At 34.0% G+C, this 18,449-nt stretch overlaps 1 protein-coding gene across 1 annotated transcript in view; it reads right to left on the reverse strand.

Moving 5' to 3' along the window:
• The window catches only part of LOC149794708 (ATP-dependent RNA helicase DHX58-like), a 71,222-nt gene that overhangs the window by 21,184 nt on the left and 31,589 nt on the right, over positions 1–18,449 (reverse strand). The window contains exons 7-12 of the mRNA XM_089964327.1: positions 17,026–17,210; positions 15,935–16,133; positions 15,292–15,454; positions 7,973–8,116; positions 6,585–6,754; positions 5,290–5,428 (exon numbers count right to left, since the gene is read on the reverse strand). Coding sequence (XP_089820453.1) covers positions 5,290–5,428; positions 6,585–6,754; positions 7,973–8,116; positions 15,292–15,454; positions 15,935–16,133; positions 17,026–17,210 — 1,000 coding nt within the window. The remainder of the gene's footprint in view (positions 1–5,289; positions 5,429–6,584; positions 6,755–7,972; positions 8,117–15,291; positions 15,455–15,934; positions 16,134–17,025; positions 17,211–18,449) is intronic.

The raw sequence follows: 18,449 nt of genomic DNA on the forward strand, positions 1-18,449 counted from the left end.
TTCTGTCAAGTTGAGAACTAGTACAATATCCTCATACTGCTGGCCAGTAGTCAAACATTAGACGTTTGTATAAGCATTATAGCAAAGAATTCAGGAGTCCTTTGTCCATTGCTCTTTAAAAATTTTACTAGGCAATGAAATCTTAGATGTGAGAGACCTACATACATTTTCTACTTGTTTTTCTCATTTACAATTTCCATCAATGATTACTATTAACAGCTTCTCAACATTTCAATTAATGTCCAGTGATATAATCTCTTTCTTTTTAACTTTGCAAGTTTTGTACACATTCCAATAAGCATGCACTTGTCTTGTATTCACTTATATCACCAGCTGATATTGTTCTCACCACTCCTCAATTAATGCAAGGTCTGAACTTAGTTTTTGCATTCCAAGGTCTGAACTTGGTTTCTGCATTCCAAGGTCTGAACTTGGTTTTTACATTCCAGGGTTTGAACTTGGTTTTTGCATTCCAAGGTCTGAACTTGGTTTCTGCATTCTAGGGTCTGAACTTGGTTTTTGCATTCCAGGGTGTGAACTTGGATTTTGCATTCCAAGGTCTGAACTTCGTTTTTGCATTCCAGGGTTTAGACAGTGCTTTTTGACAAAGAAATTGTTGCAACATCTGCAAATATGCCAGTATTTATATGTGGAGTACAAACTCTAAAAGATCAATGATAAATAAAAGAAAGAGGGAATCCAGTACAGAGCCTTGTGGAACACCATGCCTGATATAACATGGGATAGACTGGACATTTCTCATAGAGACATGTTGCTTAGTATCACATAAATATGAATTAAACCAATTTTTGCATGGTCATGAAATGTATAACAACGTAGTTTACTTTGGCGAGTATCATGCAAAACAAGATCAAAGGCTTTCTTAAAATCTAGAAATATTATGCCAGTTAGATTGCCAGCATTCATTTCTTCCAGCCACTGACAGTTAATTTCATGAGAGCTGTTTGACATGAATGTTCCTTGTGGAAAAGGGGAGATAAATTTGTTTTGCCACATGTTTATCAAAATTGTTAGATAAAGCTGGAAGTATGGAAATGGGTCTGTACTTTCCAGGATCACTTATACATCATTGTTTAAAATTAGGAGTAATTTCAGCACACTTTAGTTTATCTGGAAATTAACCTGAAGTAATGCTGAGGTTTATCAAGCAGGTAACAGACCTTGCTATAACTGGTGCTGATAAATGTAGGACTTTTGATCCAACCTCATCTCTACCACACAACATTTTTGTGTTGAATTTTCTAAGAGTGTAGAGAATGTCACTTTCTCTCACAATATCTAGATCATCAGGAACTCTAGCCTTTACAAAACGTAAGATGGGGTTTATGTCTGGTGGTAAAGAATTGGTTAAACATGTCACTTATGTATTTAATGTAGAAGCAACGTTGCCATTATAACTGAACTGAGTTGAAATGTAGTGCTTTTTGGATGGATTGAGATAATGCCACAAGACAACAAAATATGTTTTCATTAACACAAGTTGCATAATAACTTTTCCTAGATTCATTTATCAAAATGTTGACTCTATTTTTGCTATTTTCTATAACTTCTGAGTCTTTTGAGTCTTTATTTTTAAGAAAATGATCCCTTTTATATTTAGATTCCATTGTTTCAGAAGTTGTTGATAATGATGTCTGATGCATTTTATTTTTGATGGTGTATGTTTGTTTAGAACATTGTTAAAAAGTCCAAATCACTTGTCAAGAGCAGTGTAAATGTCACATACATTTTGAATCTCTTGGAAAGTCATTTGACCCAAGTCATAAAGGAATACGTTTTTCTCAAAACGTTTCATGTCCAAGAAGTGGAGAGCATCTGGTTATACATACTGATGGCATAAATAGGCACTTCCATTTTCTGTTCTATTAGATATTGTCAATTAGGGTAGAAATGTTTTCAGTTCTCCTTGTTGGTTTATCAATCATTGGGATAAATTATATGTCTGGAAGAAATCTGACCATTTTTGAGGAGGATCTTTGAACAGATCAATATTAAAGTCATCTAGAATTCTTCATTTAGAAAGGCCTTTTCAGTTTCAGTTCCTAGTTAATCAACCCCAGCCAGAGGTGGAACTTGGGAGGGTCTATATGCAGAACAGAGAAGTAATGGTCTGAATTGAGGAAGTGATATTTCAGTCCATGTTGTTACTATATAATGACTATTTCTAAATGCTCCATTTATCTTTAGCTTAATGACTGTGCATTGTATAGCAGAATAACCACTTCATGGTGATTTAATTCCTTCCTTTCTAGTTCATAATTATCTATACTGAGTATCTTATTCAGAGGAAATGTAGAATTTAAAAAGTCCCAAAATATCAAACGACCCTTTTACTGTCGTAAATTGACCTTTATTGGCATTTTGCATCTGACAACATACATTTAGTTTTACTGTTGAAAATTGACTTTCACTGACAATGCTTTGGATCCTAGAATATACATGGTAATCTTAATGTTGCAATTTTATTGGCAATTATCAGTGTTACCAGTAAAACATTTTTAACAACAAAACCATGATTAATGTCCTCAGGACCTCAAACACACAATAGTGTTATCTACATAATGCCTATAATACTTTGGAAATTTTAATCCCAAGACAGCAGTAAGTGTAATTCTGTACTGACCTATGTCACAGAGATAGACACCAGTTCACCATAGTGTTAAAATTCCAGTCCTAAGATAGCTGTAAATGCATGATTTTTGACGACCCTATGTCACAAAGATAGTCATGATTTGATCATAGTGTCAAAATTCCAGTCCTAAGATAGCCATAAATGTGTAATTCTGTATGGAGCTATGTCACATAGATAGCCACGATATAACAATAGTGTTCAAATGCAGTCCCAAGAGAGCAGTAATGATAATTCTGTGTGGCACCATCTCATTGATATAGACATAATTTCATATTGTTTCAATCTTACAGCAGTATCTCATGAATCTTCCTGCTGTAAAATTCAAAATTTACCCAATTAGAAAGCAAGTTATGTTTGCAACTATGTGTCACAAATTAACTCAAAATTACTCACTTATTTTATTTATGAATTAAATAAGATTAGATTTTCAATATAACAGAAACCTGAAGTGTATTAGCAACTCTGGTAAAGATTTATTATATGAAGTTGACTGTAGAATACAAACTCAAGCAATATGACTGTGATAGTGGTGTGATTTGGATTTTCTTTTTAACTTAGCTTTAACAATTTTTCAGTCATATTGCTATGATGTCTGCAGCGTGACAGTTTATAGTCATGTCCAGCAGTGGGGCATCATGCCACAGACATATAGCATGATGTCCCACCCAGTCACATTATCCTGACACCAGGCCGACCAGTTCTAACACTAGCCTCTTAATGCTGAGCACCAAGTGAGGCAGCTGTTAGTACCTATTTTTTAAGTCTTTGGTATGACTCGGCCAAGGATCGAACCCATGACCTCCCACATCCAGGACGGACACTCAAACCACTAGGCCACTGGAGCGGTCGATAGTGGTGTGATAGTTCTGCAAGAACAAACTTAAAGACCTAATAATGTTTCCTACCTTAAATATTTTCAGGACATGTTTTTTGTTTTCTAATTTCATGGTGTTTGTTTTTTTGTAATAATATCATTATATGTGTTTTTTATGTTATAGGTGTTGTCTAATGTTGTAAAGCGCTTAGAGCTTCTAAAGATTATGTGCTATACAAAGTCCTCATTATTATTTTTATTATTATTATTATTATTATTTTTATTATCTAATATTATTATTATTATAGTTCTCATCAGGCAAGAAGCCCATATACTTTATGATATATAACCAAAGGTCTGCACAACGTGACAATGTGCAAAGTAAATTCGGGCAGTTACATGTATGGACAGGATCTAAAACCTAGATGTTTAGCAATGCCAGATTAAGGCATGAAAATGTATTTCTTTTAGTATTTTGAATAATATTGAGAAAAGTGTTGGAGCTGTATACAGTTTGGAATTATACTTTTGAGAGGGTCAAGTTTTTGTTTTTTTTGGTTTTTATAGAATAGGATTTGTTCTTGAGGATTTGATTTTATTCATTACAATTCATTCTAGTATACTGTATTTTCACTACTTACATATTTATTTTACATAATTGATTGTTTATATTCTACAGACTATTATGTTTATCAAATATAATGACTGTAATTTATATTCAAGTTTGCAATGCTAGTACCTTGAAGATACTATGCAATTATGTTGTAATCTATTTTTATAGGTCAGCAGCAATGCAAGAATTTCATATTTGTATTGTTTCATTCATAAAATCCAGGGTTTCTTAAATTTAGTGAAGTAAGAGATAAGAACATAACTGCAGACATGACATAAAGAGAGCACTTGTATAAAACAGCACCATAAGTAACGGTCACTCATTCTAATGTACACATATAGTGTAAATAACTTATGCTATCACTTTTGTTTAATAGCCACTTCCAGCCATGGAAAGTTAAGGCCAGGATGAGAGACTACTAAAGGGAGTTTGTGCTAACCAGGGAATCCTGCCACAAGGGTGAACAAACCCAAGACGTCCTAAGAACATCGGGACATGGGAGCCCCAGAAAGTACCCTATAATTCACTATAAAGTGAAGAAGTTATTTGAGGACATACCTATACAGTGAATAAGCCAACAGAGGGCATATATATACAAAGGGAGAAAGCCTTCTGAGACCAATCTCGAGTGAGGGAGCCATTAGAGGGAAAACAGTTCAATGAACTATAAAGTGCTTAAGAACCTCAAGAACATTTAAGAATAGTTTCTATGCAGTTATTTTTTTAATATTATGTAATAATTTTTATAAATTCATCATTTAATTAAATCATCTTAATTTTGATGTGATTGTTGTCTCTATGTTCTTCATAAGAAGCATTCCATTCTGTGACACTATGCTAGAATGCACACTCTATGGTACTTTTCTGGTTATCTCCCTTTAAATGCACACTCTATGGTACTTTCTGGTTATCTCCCTTATCCAAACTGCAACCATGCTGAAATGCCACACATTCACATGTGCCTGTCAATGTGTATAACACAGCTTTTCACACATGCATGTTAGTGTATACAAAACAGCTTTTCACATATGCCTGTCAATGTGTAGAACACAGCTTTTCACATATGCCTGTAAATGTGTATAACACAGCTTTTCACATATGCCTGTCAATGTGTATAACACAGCTTTTCACATATGCCTGTCAATGTGTATAACACAGCTTTTCACATATGCCTGTTAGTGTATACAAAACAGCCAAAAGGATATTTACCTCTGTACAACATCAGCAGACATTGCTCATTTGCATCCATATTAGGCCTGTCTTGCCAGTCATCCATTTTCTCCTTCAGAAAATCCACAGCATCTTTAACCCTCGCATCATTATAGATTATCAAGGCCTCATTATACCACTGAAAAAATATAAAGTACAGTAACACCTGCATATAAGGGTCAGTGAAGAGAATGACAACACTGTCCTTTAGAGACAGGTGTCCATTTTGCACTGAACATTGCTTTCAATGTACATCACAGCTTTTACAGTTATGACTGACTGGTGCATAAGATGAGAAAAAGTTGAGATTCTTAAAGATAGCATAATTTTTCAAAACATTTCATGCTCAAGGTATATTAGTTCTTAGCTAATTATGTTAGCCTCTTTAAATAAGTCATTATTATTATTATTATTATTACTATTGTTATTACATTATTATTATTATTATTACTATTGTTATTACATTATTATTATTATTATTATTATTACTATTGTTATTACATTATTATTATTATTATTACTATTGTTATTACATTATTATTATTATTATTATTGGCCAATTCATACCAAAGACTTTAAAGAATGGAAGTAACAGCTACCTCACTTGCATTAAGAGGTTAGTGTTAGGACTGATCGGCCTGGTGACAGAATAATGTGTCTGATTTGTACATTGATCTGCAGTTGGCAACACCAATGCAGAAACTGCAGAACCAGTAGGCAGTTTGTTCCATATCGTGCCCTCCTGTTTGAGGAGGTAAGTCATGACTATAGAGTCAACCAACATAATAATAACAATAATAATAATAATTAACTGGGACTGACTTCCCCCAGATTTGGTCCTTCCTGAATGGAAAGGTGTTTGTGGTCACATTTATATTGTGGCAGAGGATGTGAAGTGGCCCCACTTTTTAATGACTGTATTGAAATCCAGCAATAAAAGGGTTCCACACCCATACATACTGGTGGCTGTACATACCATCATTTCCAGTTGGGACTTCTCTGGAGGAATTCCTGTCAAGAGCTAACTGTGGTTGTGCCACTAATATAGGAATGATCACACCTCATTTGTGATATTGATCTTCTGGTCAATTGGATTGGAAAAAGGGAGGTGCTAAGTCAGCAAAGTCATTTGTAGTAGCAGTTTTTAAGATACTAATAAAGACCAATGACACACAACCCATACAGATCCATGCTACTAGCTCAAGTAGCTTTTTGCCAAGCGAGCAAATTTAAGAAAAAAATTGGAACCTGCATTAATGAAGTCACTGGTTTTGACCCCAGAATGCTTGTTTTACCTGCAGGTGCTTGTAGCAAGGTCTAATAAACCTTCGCACTTCTGGATCATGGACTTCAGTAGTAGCTTTCCACATGTTACTTATCCACTGTATGTATGGCTCACTTCCCTTGTCAGCTGGTGCATTCAATTCACTGACATAGTTATTAGGTCTTGTAACCTTTTTTACCACTGAAAATTAAATGGTATGTTAAAAAAAGATTTAAACTTGGTCAATAATTTCAAGAATGGTATGGAAAGTACATCAAAACATATATAGTGTAGTAATGATAAATAATATTCAGATATATGACTTAAGATTAATTCATTTCTATAACAGGGCTCATACAAGTGAAGTACAATTATTTATGAAGTAAAAAAATAACTGTACTCCCATAATGCATATATTCCAGTATGTTACATACAGGAGACTACTAACACGCAATTAGTAGATGAGATGTTCACTCGCTGTCCCCTAAAAACTTTGATCTCTTTTTTTCAAATATGAACAATAAAGCAAACTTGAAGAGCTCATTAAAGTTGAAGTATACTTTACAAACAACAATTCATCTAAGTATAATGTTGCCTTTCCATCACTGAACCACAGTTCTAAATTTTTGAAGCATGTTTCGATGTTGACAGTGGAAATATGCAATATTTTGTTATTTCAAAATATCATGATTTAAATGTTTGAGAATCTTTTATGTGATTCAGGTTCTGTTGATTTCATGCACATAAAGACTATGTAAGAGAATGCAAGCACCACATTATTATTTCACAGCTTAGAGCCAGCTTTGTAAGAGAGTAAGACGATTTATATATTTTGTTTGGTGGAAAAACATTTATTCTAAAACAGACAGTTCCTGTTGGATCAGGTGAAATTATTCTGTAAGATTATGTGAAACATTCAAGAACTTTTATGATATTCTACTTTCATTGAATTTACTTTGAAGAAAAAACTTTTGGATTATTAGAACCATGATTCTTAAGTGGTGCTAGCATGTTAGCACTAAAGCACATTAGAACCTTCATTCTGAATACCTTTGGATTGTTTCCAGATTAATATGAAACTGATAGTACAAGTTAGGACAATATTCTAGGAATTCAGTTATTGTTAATTCTTTCACTTTGTTTGATTTTATATTTTAGAAAAATAAATTTATATTTTGGAAAACTGAATGCTTGTTTGGGATTTACTTGTTACTTAGTTTAAGCCCCTAGATGTAACAATACAATCATAAAAACAATGAAAATGCATCTGTTGTAAGCAGGTGATTCCCTCTACATCAGGTGTCTCATGGACAGATTTTACTGTAAAGTTTAAGTTTTCTTTAGAATTGGGAAATTGTGATACATAAAAGGTTTTAGTTGCTATTCTTTTCCAACTTGGGAAGATGGGTCGAATCATACCTTCAGCATTTCTCATTATGTTCTCAATGGTATTCATTACTCTAGTGATGGAAACTCGGAAGGCATCATTTGCTCTTGGACTGACATGGATAATTGTATCTGGTTCCTCTGCTTCTGTTTCAGGTCCACACAGAATCCCAGCATCTATAACAAAATTGAGATTAGCCCATTTATTATCATCATATAGTGGATACAGTTGTTGTTGTTGTTCAAGGGTTTAATGCCATTTTTCAGCACAAGATAGGCCATACATGGTGGCCAGTATAACTGGTGGAGGAAGAACCCTGGAAAACCCAGGCAAGAACCACCGACCCAAGAGAAGCTACTGGCAGGCTTTCCTACGTACCCACGCTAGCCGAGCCTTGGACTCGAACACACGCAGACAGCGGTGAGATGGCAATGATCCAGAACAATGAGTACTTTAGACCACTTGGCCACTTAGGGCCCCAGTGGATACAGTCAAACTTGATCTGAGCAGTCTCTCCTACAAGCAGCCACCTGCCATTTACAAGCACAATTATCATGCATTGATTGAGTTTATTATATAAATGCATTGTTCTGATCATCTACCTGCTGAATGCAAACAGTGCAGTGATTTTTAAGCAAATCATGCTCTTCAACATCGCTATAAATGACTGAACAGCAAAAACATATATAATCACCACTGATCTTTGTTTAATTCTTTGTGACAAAGTAAGTGATGGTGATGAGCAGAGTTTGCATGAAGACTGCAGATTGTTCCACAGGTGCATAAACTAATGTTGGGAAAAGTTTGTTACCCATTTCCTTTGATTTATATGGTAAAATCGTATGAGAAAACCATAAACCAGACTTACATACTTGTCAACCACTATTGTTCCACTGGAATCATCAAAATCCATATAACAATTTCCTATCCATTCAGGATTTGGACACATGTAGTCAGTTCAATGGTTTGTATTATTTATTGATTATCTGTCACAATCTATGCAATACTGATAATGTCATGCTGAGAGATCTTCTCACCCTGCTTTCACACTTCACAGGTAACTGATGCAAGCTTATGTTGAAAAAAAAAAAAGCAGTAGACTGAAGAAAACAATTCAAAAGCTCCTCAAATTACTCTAATGACCTGTTCTCAGACACTGGACCTTGTCTGTCATAGTATAATAAAGACAAGATTGGCAGCTTCAAATATTCTGTTCCACAACTGACCTTCAATTTCTAGCTGATATTCCGGTCCATAAAAGCACTAATCTATGGCTCATTTTATTCCCAAAATATTTTCCTATTCATCAAGCCATCATTTACATTTATGTGAGGAACCAAAATGAAGTTACAAGCCACAAAACATAAGAATTGTGTTAATTTTTGCCAGGTCAAAGTTAAGCCTACCTATAACTGTCCAAACTTAAAAGATATTTGTAACTCTTCATCAATCTGAAAACAAAAACAGATGGAAGGGTAAGTTTCGACTCATCTGCATTCACTCCAATCAACTCTCAGAATCCTATTCCATGGAAAAATTAAATACACGTTTAATAAAGTCTGCTCAACTGTAAAAATTACATGAACTCCAGATTGAATGCCTAAAGCTGATTGGCTTAAAAGTTACAACACAATAAAATTATTCAAATATACAGCATTTCAATTTTAAAAACCTTTGTAACTAATGATTGTTCCAAATTTTTATTTTACTTGTTGAAAAATTTAAGTAGTAGCTTTTGACCCAATCAGCTTTCACCACTTATGTGTTTTCTTAACACTATAGCTTTTTTCAACATTATGCTTGCATCAGCCACCTTTAGCACAATGGGTACTGGATTAAATCATTTGCAAGTGGAATTACAATACGAATTTGTCTATGTCTCTAATTAAAATAATAATAATAATAATAATAATAATAAAGTCTTTATTTAGAGCAGGTACCTCAGTTAGTTACAGAACTATTCTACCTTAAGGCCTTCTATCTGTTATGTACAATATATACAGTATATACAACATGATGTGAAGAATCTGACTTGACACTAAATAATTAAGTAATTTTAAAAATCAAATTATCAAGCCTGGAACATATGCACAGACACCTGTGAACACATAAACATATATAAAACATAAAATATCATCCTGCATTAAAAAATTCACTGTGAAAATGATGCAAAATTACAGAAAAGCAGGTGGTATTTATTGTACTAGAACTGTTCAATCGTCTAAAGATTTCATCCATTTGAGACACTGATTATGAAAAGAAGAAATCCTAGGAGCCTGCCTTATGTCACTGGAAATGTTGTTCCATACCATATTGAAAACTTTTTTTAAAACACTTCCTTCTTTGGCCTTGGTATAATGTAATTATTACTTCTTATGGACCTTAAAATTGGAGTACCATCAGCATCTCTTTGGTGAAAGATATTGCGTAGATAGACAGGAACGGCTTTTCTGGATACTTTATACATCAATTTGGCTTTTCAAAGAAATATTCTTTCAAGTATTGTTAAAATCTTTATATTATTCATTGCATCCTGAAAATTGTCTATACATTGATCTAGAATTAAATGGCAAGCCCTCTTTTGGAGTCTTAAAAGTGTTGTTATGTTTGAATTAGAGGTATTACCCCAAATTACATTACAGTAGTCCAGATATGGCTGAATATAAGTTTTATAAAAGATGACCTATACTGAAGAGGAATGTATGTTTTGATTTTCCTCAGTAGCCAAAGATAAGAATTAACCTTTTTAGAAACATGTTTAATGTGAATAGACCAAGTAAGATTGTTATCTACGAATACACCAGGAATTTTATCATGAGAGGTCATATTAAGGCTCACATTGTCAAATAGAACATGGAGTTTGTCGCTATCTAGACTTGCTTGTTTTTGTTGTGTTGTAACTTGTAGGGTTTTTGTTTTTTCAATATTTATGATCACACTGTTTTTCTTGCACCATACTTGAAGTCTGTTAAGAGCATCTTGTAAGTTATTTTAAAGTACCGTTTTGGTTTTACCCATCTCAGACAGTGATGTATCATCTGCATAGAAGTCAGTGGAAGAAACTGAAGTTCCAATCTTAAGAGGTAAGTCATTGATAAATAGAATGAATATCAGAGGTCCAAGGATAGAGTCCTGTGGTACTCCCCAATTAATATTTTTACTTTGAGAAAGTTGACCATTTAAAGATACTTTTTGCACTCTATTGGTTAATTAAGAAGTATACCAGTTTAGAGAGTTTTCACTGCATTAGTAGACTTTTAGTTTTTCAGGCAAAGTTTCATGGTCTACAAGATCAAAAGCTTTAGGAAAATCAATTCTGTGAAAAGCCAGAGTGATTATTATGAATAAGATCATAAGTGTTCAAATAGTTGAGAAAAGAATCATGTACATGTTTTTCTAGTAATCTGGAGAGACATGGAAGGAGAGATGGGTCTGTAGTTTACATCATCTTTTGTTCCCACTTTATGCAATGGTGTAACCCTGGCAGTTTTCCATGTTTGTGGAAATTTATTAGACCTAATACTTTCATTGCAAATAAAAGTTATACCCTCTTTAGTGGCTACCTTTAGTAGCCTTGGTCCAATCATATCAAGTCCTGCAGCTTTACAATCATCCATTTTTTAAATATATTTCAACACAAATTCTGGACTCATTTCAGGAATTTCAAACTTTATATTGTTTGGTAGTTTTTTAGCACAAAAATGTTTGAGTTCCAAATGATCAGATGAAGCTCTGGGTTCTTTACGTTTTTCAGCAATTTGAACAAAAAAGTTGTTAAAAATATTTGAGATGTCAGTTGGATTATTGGTATAAATGCACTCATGATAAAATTTCAGTTTTACCCTTGCATTTAAATACACCAAACTCTGTAAACACTTTCCAGATAGCTTTTGGGTTATTTTGGTTTTCATCCAGCACTTTTTTTTAGTGCGCTTGTTTGGCCTGATGTATCATTTTATTGACTTTATTCCTCCAAACTCTGTATTCAGCTTGATTTCCTACTGGTTTTAGTTGGTTTCTTTGCTTTATTGCTTCTAAAATTTCTGGGGACATCCAGCCTGGCTAGTGGTCTTTCTTTATCCTGTGTGTTTTTAATGAGGCATGTTTGTTCACTATACTGATAAACAGATCTGTCCAAGTATCTAAAACATCATCAATATCTTCAAAGATTTGGACTGTATTCCATGGAATCTGTTTCAGATCTTCTAGGAATTTAACAGTATCAAAGTATTGAAAGGATCTATAAGTAATGGATTTATGGATATTATTTTATGTTGATTTGCCATTGACTTTACATGTTAGAAAAATTGCAAAGTGGTCACTTATACCGATCTTTGGAACCATTACTTCCAAAACATTTTCTTTTGTATTGGTATAAATATGATCTATAAGTGTTTTAGAGGTAGATGTTACTCTGGTGGATTCATTTACTAGTTGCTCTATACATAACAAAGCAATAAAATCCATCCAATTCACTTTGTTTTGATCATTAAGAAGGTCTCTATTTATACTGCCTAGAATATAAAATTCTTTCTCTTCATTTGAAATTGTATCTATTTGAAGTTCAAAATATTCACACCAATCAGTATGTGATGATGTGGGTCTGTATACAAAATCTACGAAGTAGGGCTTAGCTTTTCTGAAGTGATCTGTAGCCAAATGGATTCTATTTCCTGTATTTCCAGGTCTTCCTATCTTTTACAAATAGTACCAGTTCTAACATACACAAGGAGTCCACCAACACCTGCTTTCCTATCCTTTCGATAAGGTTTGTCATAGCCATTGATATACAAAACATTTTCATCCTGATTTTCTATTTGTTTTATTCTGAATGACTTAATTCTATCATTGTTGTAAAGGTTTTTATTGAAGTAACAGTTATTACCCCCTCCCACAAGGCTGAATATGCCACAGTCACCTTAGTACATCTGTTACATACCTTTGTTTATTGAGTCTTATTTGTTTATTATGCATGTTGTGAGTGGCTTAGGTTTTGACTTTGAGCTGTAAATAAATTCATTGAGAAAGTGTTATTACAGCTAACTTTACAACTTACTGACTTGATAAGCAAGCATTAACTTATACAATAAAAAACTTATAATCAAGAAACATTACATTTAAATCAATTGCTTATTACTTTATTTAAAAAATTACTTGCTGGTGAATGAAATTCAGACAAAACTATTTGAAATTATCCTACCTATAGGCAAAGAACAATAGCTAAAGGATAAAAAACCTACAATTAACTAATTTTCTCTGACAGACCACACAAAATCAAACACTACAACCAATAAAGTATAACAAAAGAACATTATAACAAAGCCTTTGGAATATATAGTAATTAGCAATTTGGCTGGGAAAATTGACTCAAATGTTCCAACAGAGAAAAAATTTCATCCTAGAATGTAATAAATGATCCTTACATTAGTTCACTTTGCAATTAAAATCTCATAATTATAGGTTACTGCATTTGTATGGGAAAATGGGAACGAGTTTTCGGAATGAATACTGCACGAACTTGTGAGTGCAGTATATCCTTCCGACAAAACGAGTTCCTATTTTCCCATACAAATGCAGTAACCTTTTTATTATATGCTCATTTTTTTATTCAATCTAAGGTTTAATTATATAAACAAAATACACTACAAGAAACAACGTAAATGAATGAATGCTGTATTCCAAACTAAATACACAAGCGCAGATTTGACATTACAAAATGACATCATTATTAATGTGCACATAGCTCCGCCCAGATAAATTTGAACTTAGTTGCGCGGTCGACATAACTTTCAAAAAGAAAATGGCGTGTCTAGTTAAAATTGAAATTTGCAGTCATATTGTGAATGACTGGGCATTGCAATGACTTTTCCATTTGATCTGGAGTGAATATATTTTGGTGTTTTGTTTCGATTCGACGAAAGTTTGTGATTTTGGACTGGATTCATCTGTGCAAATTATACATGAAATACATCGGATTGAAGTGGCGCGGGAGAAGCATGTTTACGTCTGCAAATGTGTTTCTGTTTCTGTCACTGAATGTTTGAAATCATAACGTGGGGAAAATATGAAGTCTTTCAATTGCAATTTTCAAAAAGATGCTATGGAATTTAATGTGTATTTCATTTTGAGTGCAGTAAGGAGGATGCAATTGTACTTATCATCGAAATTACAGCACACTTTCGAAATGTGTAATCCAGATTGAAAACCTATGACATGGCTCATGTAATTCGGATTTGCAGAACTAAGAAAAAACATTTTGAGGAAATTCAGGATGTAAAACTGTAAGTATATTTTATTTTGCCATTCTTATCACCAGCTAAAGAAAACAGTATATGCATTGTTATTTGTAAGGACCTAATCCGTCATTTATACAAGGTAGCTAGCCTAAATCGGTAACATTGTATCAACGCAAAATGTCAAGACAGCTGGGTTTTTTTGCAGTCCATGAAACATGTTTAAGTTCATTCAGAAACAAATAAACAACCACAACTTAAAGAGCCTCTTTTGCGAGTGTACATGGTTTGTTTACAAATCAAAAGTGCTGGCGTCTGAGTCTATTGTTTATTTACAAAAGAAAGTAGTTCTTTTATTCACGTGAATGCTATATGTGTATTATCGCACACATTCAGTATCGGGGAATACTGAACGATTCTGTCAATGTAAAGTTAACGGGAAAAAAATGAGCATATAATAATACCAGTTTGTGAACTTCAGAGGAATTTTATAATGTGTATGATCAATGCATTTTTAGTGCTATATATTTTGATATATATGAATGCAAGTAATAATTTAACAGGAGCTATGAATCAAGAACAAAATTTATGTACAGTAATTATAGGTATTTTTCCTTTTTGAATTTTGACCTTGATAACAGTCCCTCCTACACAGACTTCTTATGAGTGCCGACTTGTCTTAAACATCAACTTTTGCTGGCAGAAGGGGTGATCTCTCAAGACAGGTTTTACTGTATTATGGACCAGAATAAATGCTCATCTGCATTCAAGGTTCTGTCTCTGGTGACATTACATTCTATTAAAGAATCAGTTTGTAAGATAATGGGAGAGAGAGAGAGAAAGACAGGATAATTTAATACAAAGAAATAACACAGATACTTTAACTGATTGCAATTCATCAATATCCTACATTAACTAAAAGGGATGGATTAACAGTTACTTATTTTTTTTTTTTTTTTAATCTGTGTCAGACAAATATCTAAATACTTAATTTGTGGTAACAAAATATTCACTAGAACACTGTAAGTTTACAAGTTATGTGAAACTAAAACATGATTCAACTGCATTCATATAGTTCCTATTGCTGTGGGCAAATGCATATCTATACAGACAATTACCAGATGTTGGCGTGGCAACATATCGTTGGAGTTCTTCTTGATTTTCCTTGACTGTGCTGATGAGCTCAGCATCAAGATTGGCCATCAGTTTTACGATGTGCTCTTTTGCCTTTTGAACATCACTAGCCTTCCCCACACCAACTGATGCTGTCAGACCAATAATCTGAAAAGATACACTTCTACCTTGTAATCATCCCTAAGTGTGCGCAAAAAGCACAGGGTATGTCAAAATGCACAGGGTATGTCAAAATGCACAGGGTACGTCAAAATGCACATGTGAAGACAGGTTATTTTAAACCTCATTTCTCAAACAGCCATGGTTATAAAAATGATATTCTAACAAATCTGATTGGTCCAATTAAAATTAACAGCAATATAAATTCCATGATATAATTCTAAAAGCTTTGAGATCATCATGACATCATGACCCTGCCTCCATTTTACCTGCATTACTGGTAAAATTCAAATTGTAAGCCACCTTTAAATATGCTCTAAATTACTCAAACACAAAACTATATATCGCCTAAATTTCATATTCCATATATGCAAGAGTAATATGCAAAATTAACAACAACTTACAAAATGATAGACACTATACCAGTGGTATTTGAAACAACAATTCACAATGTCATTGACACTATACCTGTGGCAATGAATGGGCATTCCTTCTAGGTCTTAATTTAATGTCCAAATAGTACTGCATTATCTTGTTGTAAGAGTGTTCATCATGGCAGTGGTGACACTCATCAAAGATTATGAGTGAAAACTGGGTAATGCTGTGAATTTCTCCATTCATCAAGCTGTTTAGAAGAAGCTGTGCAGTCAACACCAAAATGTCATGTCTGAAAAGATCAAAAATGAATTAGATACATCCAAAAGGGACTATCACTGGAGTACAAAACATACTCCAGCAATGTTTTCACCTACACCAATAAGGAAAAACAGTATGAAGCTGTTCAGACCTGAACCCATGCTGAATTTTTTCTGGGACTATAGCCACATTTCAAGTATTGAGGACCATATTTATCTCCATAAAATCTATGGAAAACTTTTACACTGAAACACACATTTTGAGAGGCGGAATATGTAAGAACATGTCATTAAATGACTGTCCATGAGAACTATAGAATGCTCCCTTATGGTGAGATGACCTTATAATGACATACATGATGCATATAATTATAATACCACATAATGAAAAAGGATCCCTCAACATATTCACCTTATAAAAGGAAGTGTTATAATGAAGGGCATTACAGTCTTGGCATCCGCCCGTCTACGGGAGACGATGGCGTAGCTCTAAAGTAAGCTTTTGTTTATCCTTCTTTCTAGCTCTCTTTTCATTTTTTTTTTGTTTTTCTGTCTTCTGCGTTTTGAACTCCCTGCCTGACAGCTAGATGCCAGCTGGAACGGTTGTTTGCACAGCTCTCCCAGTCATTGACATTGATGTTTGCCGTCTTCATATCCTTCTTGCAAACATCTTTGTAGCGCAGATGTGGTCGTCCAGTTCGTCGTGCACCTTCTGCTAACTCCCCATATAACAGGTCCTTGGGAATGTGGCCTGGGTCCATGAAGGGCATTATAGTAAGGAATGCTATATGTGCAAATATATTCAAGATGTTTTTGAGTGGAAGAAAAAATAAATGTATCAGCTATCCAGCCCTAAAAAGATGATTTAATTTCTAAACAATATAAATATTGTGACTATTAAAAAGGAAGTTAAAAATATCTCACCTATCAAGAGAGTCCTCCAGAGAGATCCCTTGGTTCCGTTTAGTATCCCCACTGATGGCCTGGGTCCTGTAATTCCGTAAAAGTTCCTGCAAAGTCTTTCCGTGTTGGTCGGCCAAGGCCACATCTCTAACCAGTAAAATGACTTTACCAATGGCATGTTTTTGTCTCATTTGCTGAAAGTGCTCCTAGTAATTGAGAAAAATACATAACATTTCTTAAAATTTTACTTGGTGAATTAACACTAGCAAATTATTGGTCACGTGGTACCTGTTGATTTCATTGTCTGAGTATGTCTGGGACTTGTGTTTGCACTTCATCAAATGCTTTGGATGTGTACAGAAATTGTGCATCTGAGTCCTAAATCAGGTTATTCACACCAGATATTTGTAACGGATGACTATTATAAATTAAACACTGCATTTAAAATTATTTTAAAATGTTCTTGATCAGAAGATAACAATTTAGACATAATGAACATAATCATGATTTTGCCTCTGGTAACTTCTTTTTTCATAGCTGGTAATTGCTTTTTTGACTGTAAGGTTTAGTCCATTGGGTTAAACGTAAATTGTTTATTCATAATCACTTGTTGTTGTTGTTGTTGTAGAGTTTAACGCCATTTTCAGCACAAGATAGGCTATACATGGCAGCCAGCATAAATGGTGGAGGAAAAACCAGGGAAAACCCCAGGAAGAACCACCAACCCATGAGAAGCTACTAGTGAGATGGCAATGATCGTAACGGTGAGTGCTTTAGACCACTCGGCCAATCAGGGCCCCTAGTCACTTCTTGTAAAAGTCTCTTTTTATTATACTGTGAAAAAGTTCACTGTGAAAATTTTTCAACATAAAATATATCCATTTAAAATAAGAAGTCAGTGAACAGTGGATTAAGTCTGCCCCATGTTTAGTAATTCCATATGTAGGTATTTGTGAGACATGGCTGACTATGGACAGCACTGATTAAAGAAACCCGTTTCTTTTCTGGTAATTTTGCCGTGAACTTTTTGATGTCTCACTCACCATCCATAGCTAAGCTTTTTCCCACATCAGTATGCCTTCCTAAATATCTGGTGCCATCATGTTATTAGTAATTAAAGTTGTTTCAGGGAAATTTTTTCTATTGTATACATCGCAGTAACATTGACTTTTTGACTGATAGAACCAATATTGAAATGGTTTCCTTACCTAAAGTACCTGACATCCACAAAGTCTGGTACAGGTACATAGCTTAGAACTTCAGTTACTGTGCAGAACATTTTGTTCTCTGAAGTAATGTGACCATTAAATTTGACTTTTTGACAACACATTTGATAATTTTTTCTTCTACTTTCATCCACAACTTTTTTTTTAGGTACGCTGTCAAGAAGTAAAGGATCAGAGCATGATACATTCATCAAATTGTAGGCATTGGACAACATTGTC

Source organism: Sinohyriopsis cumingii, chromosome 7 (genome assembly GCF_028554795.1).
Source record: "Sinohyriopsis cumingii isolate HCF-2022 chromosome 7, ASM2855479v2, whole genome shotgun sequence".
Taxonomy (NCBI): Eukaryota; Metazoa; Mollusca; class Bivalvia; order Unionida; family Unionidae; genus Sinohyriopsis; species Sinohyriopsis cumingii.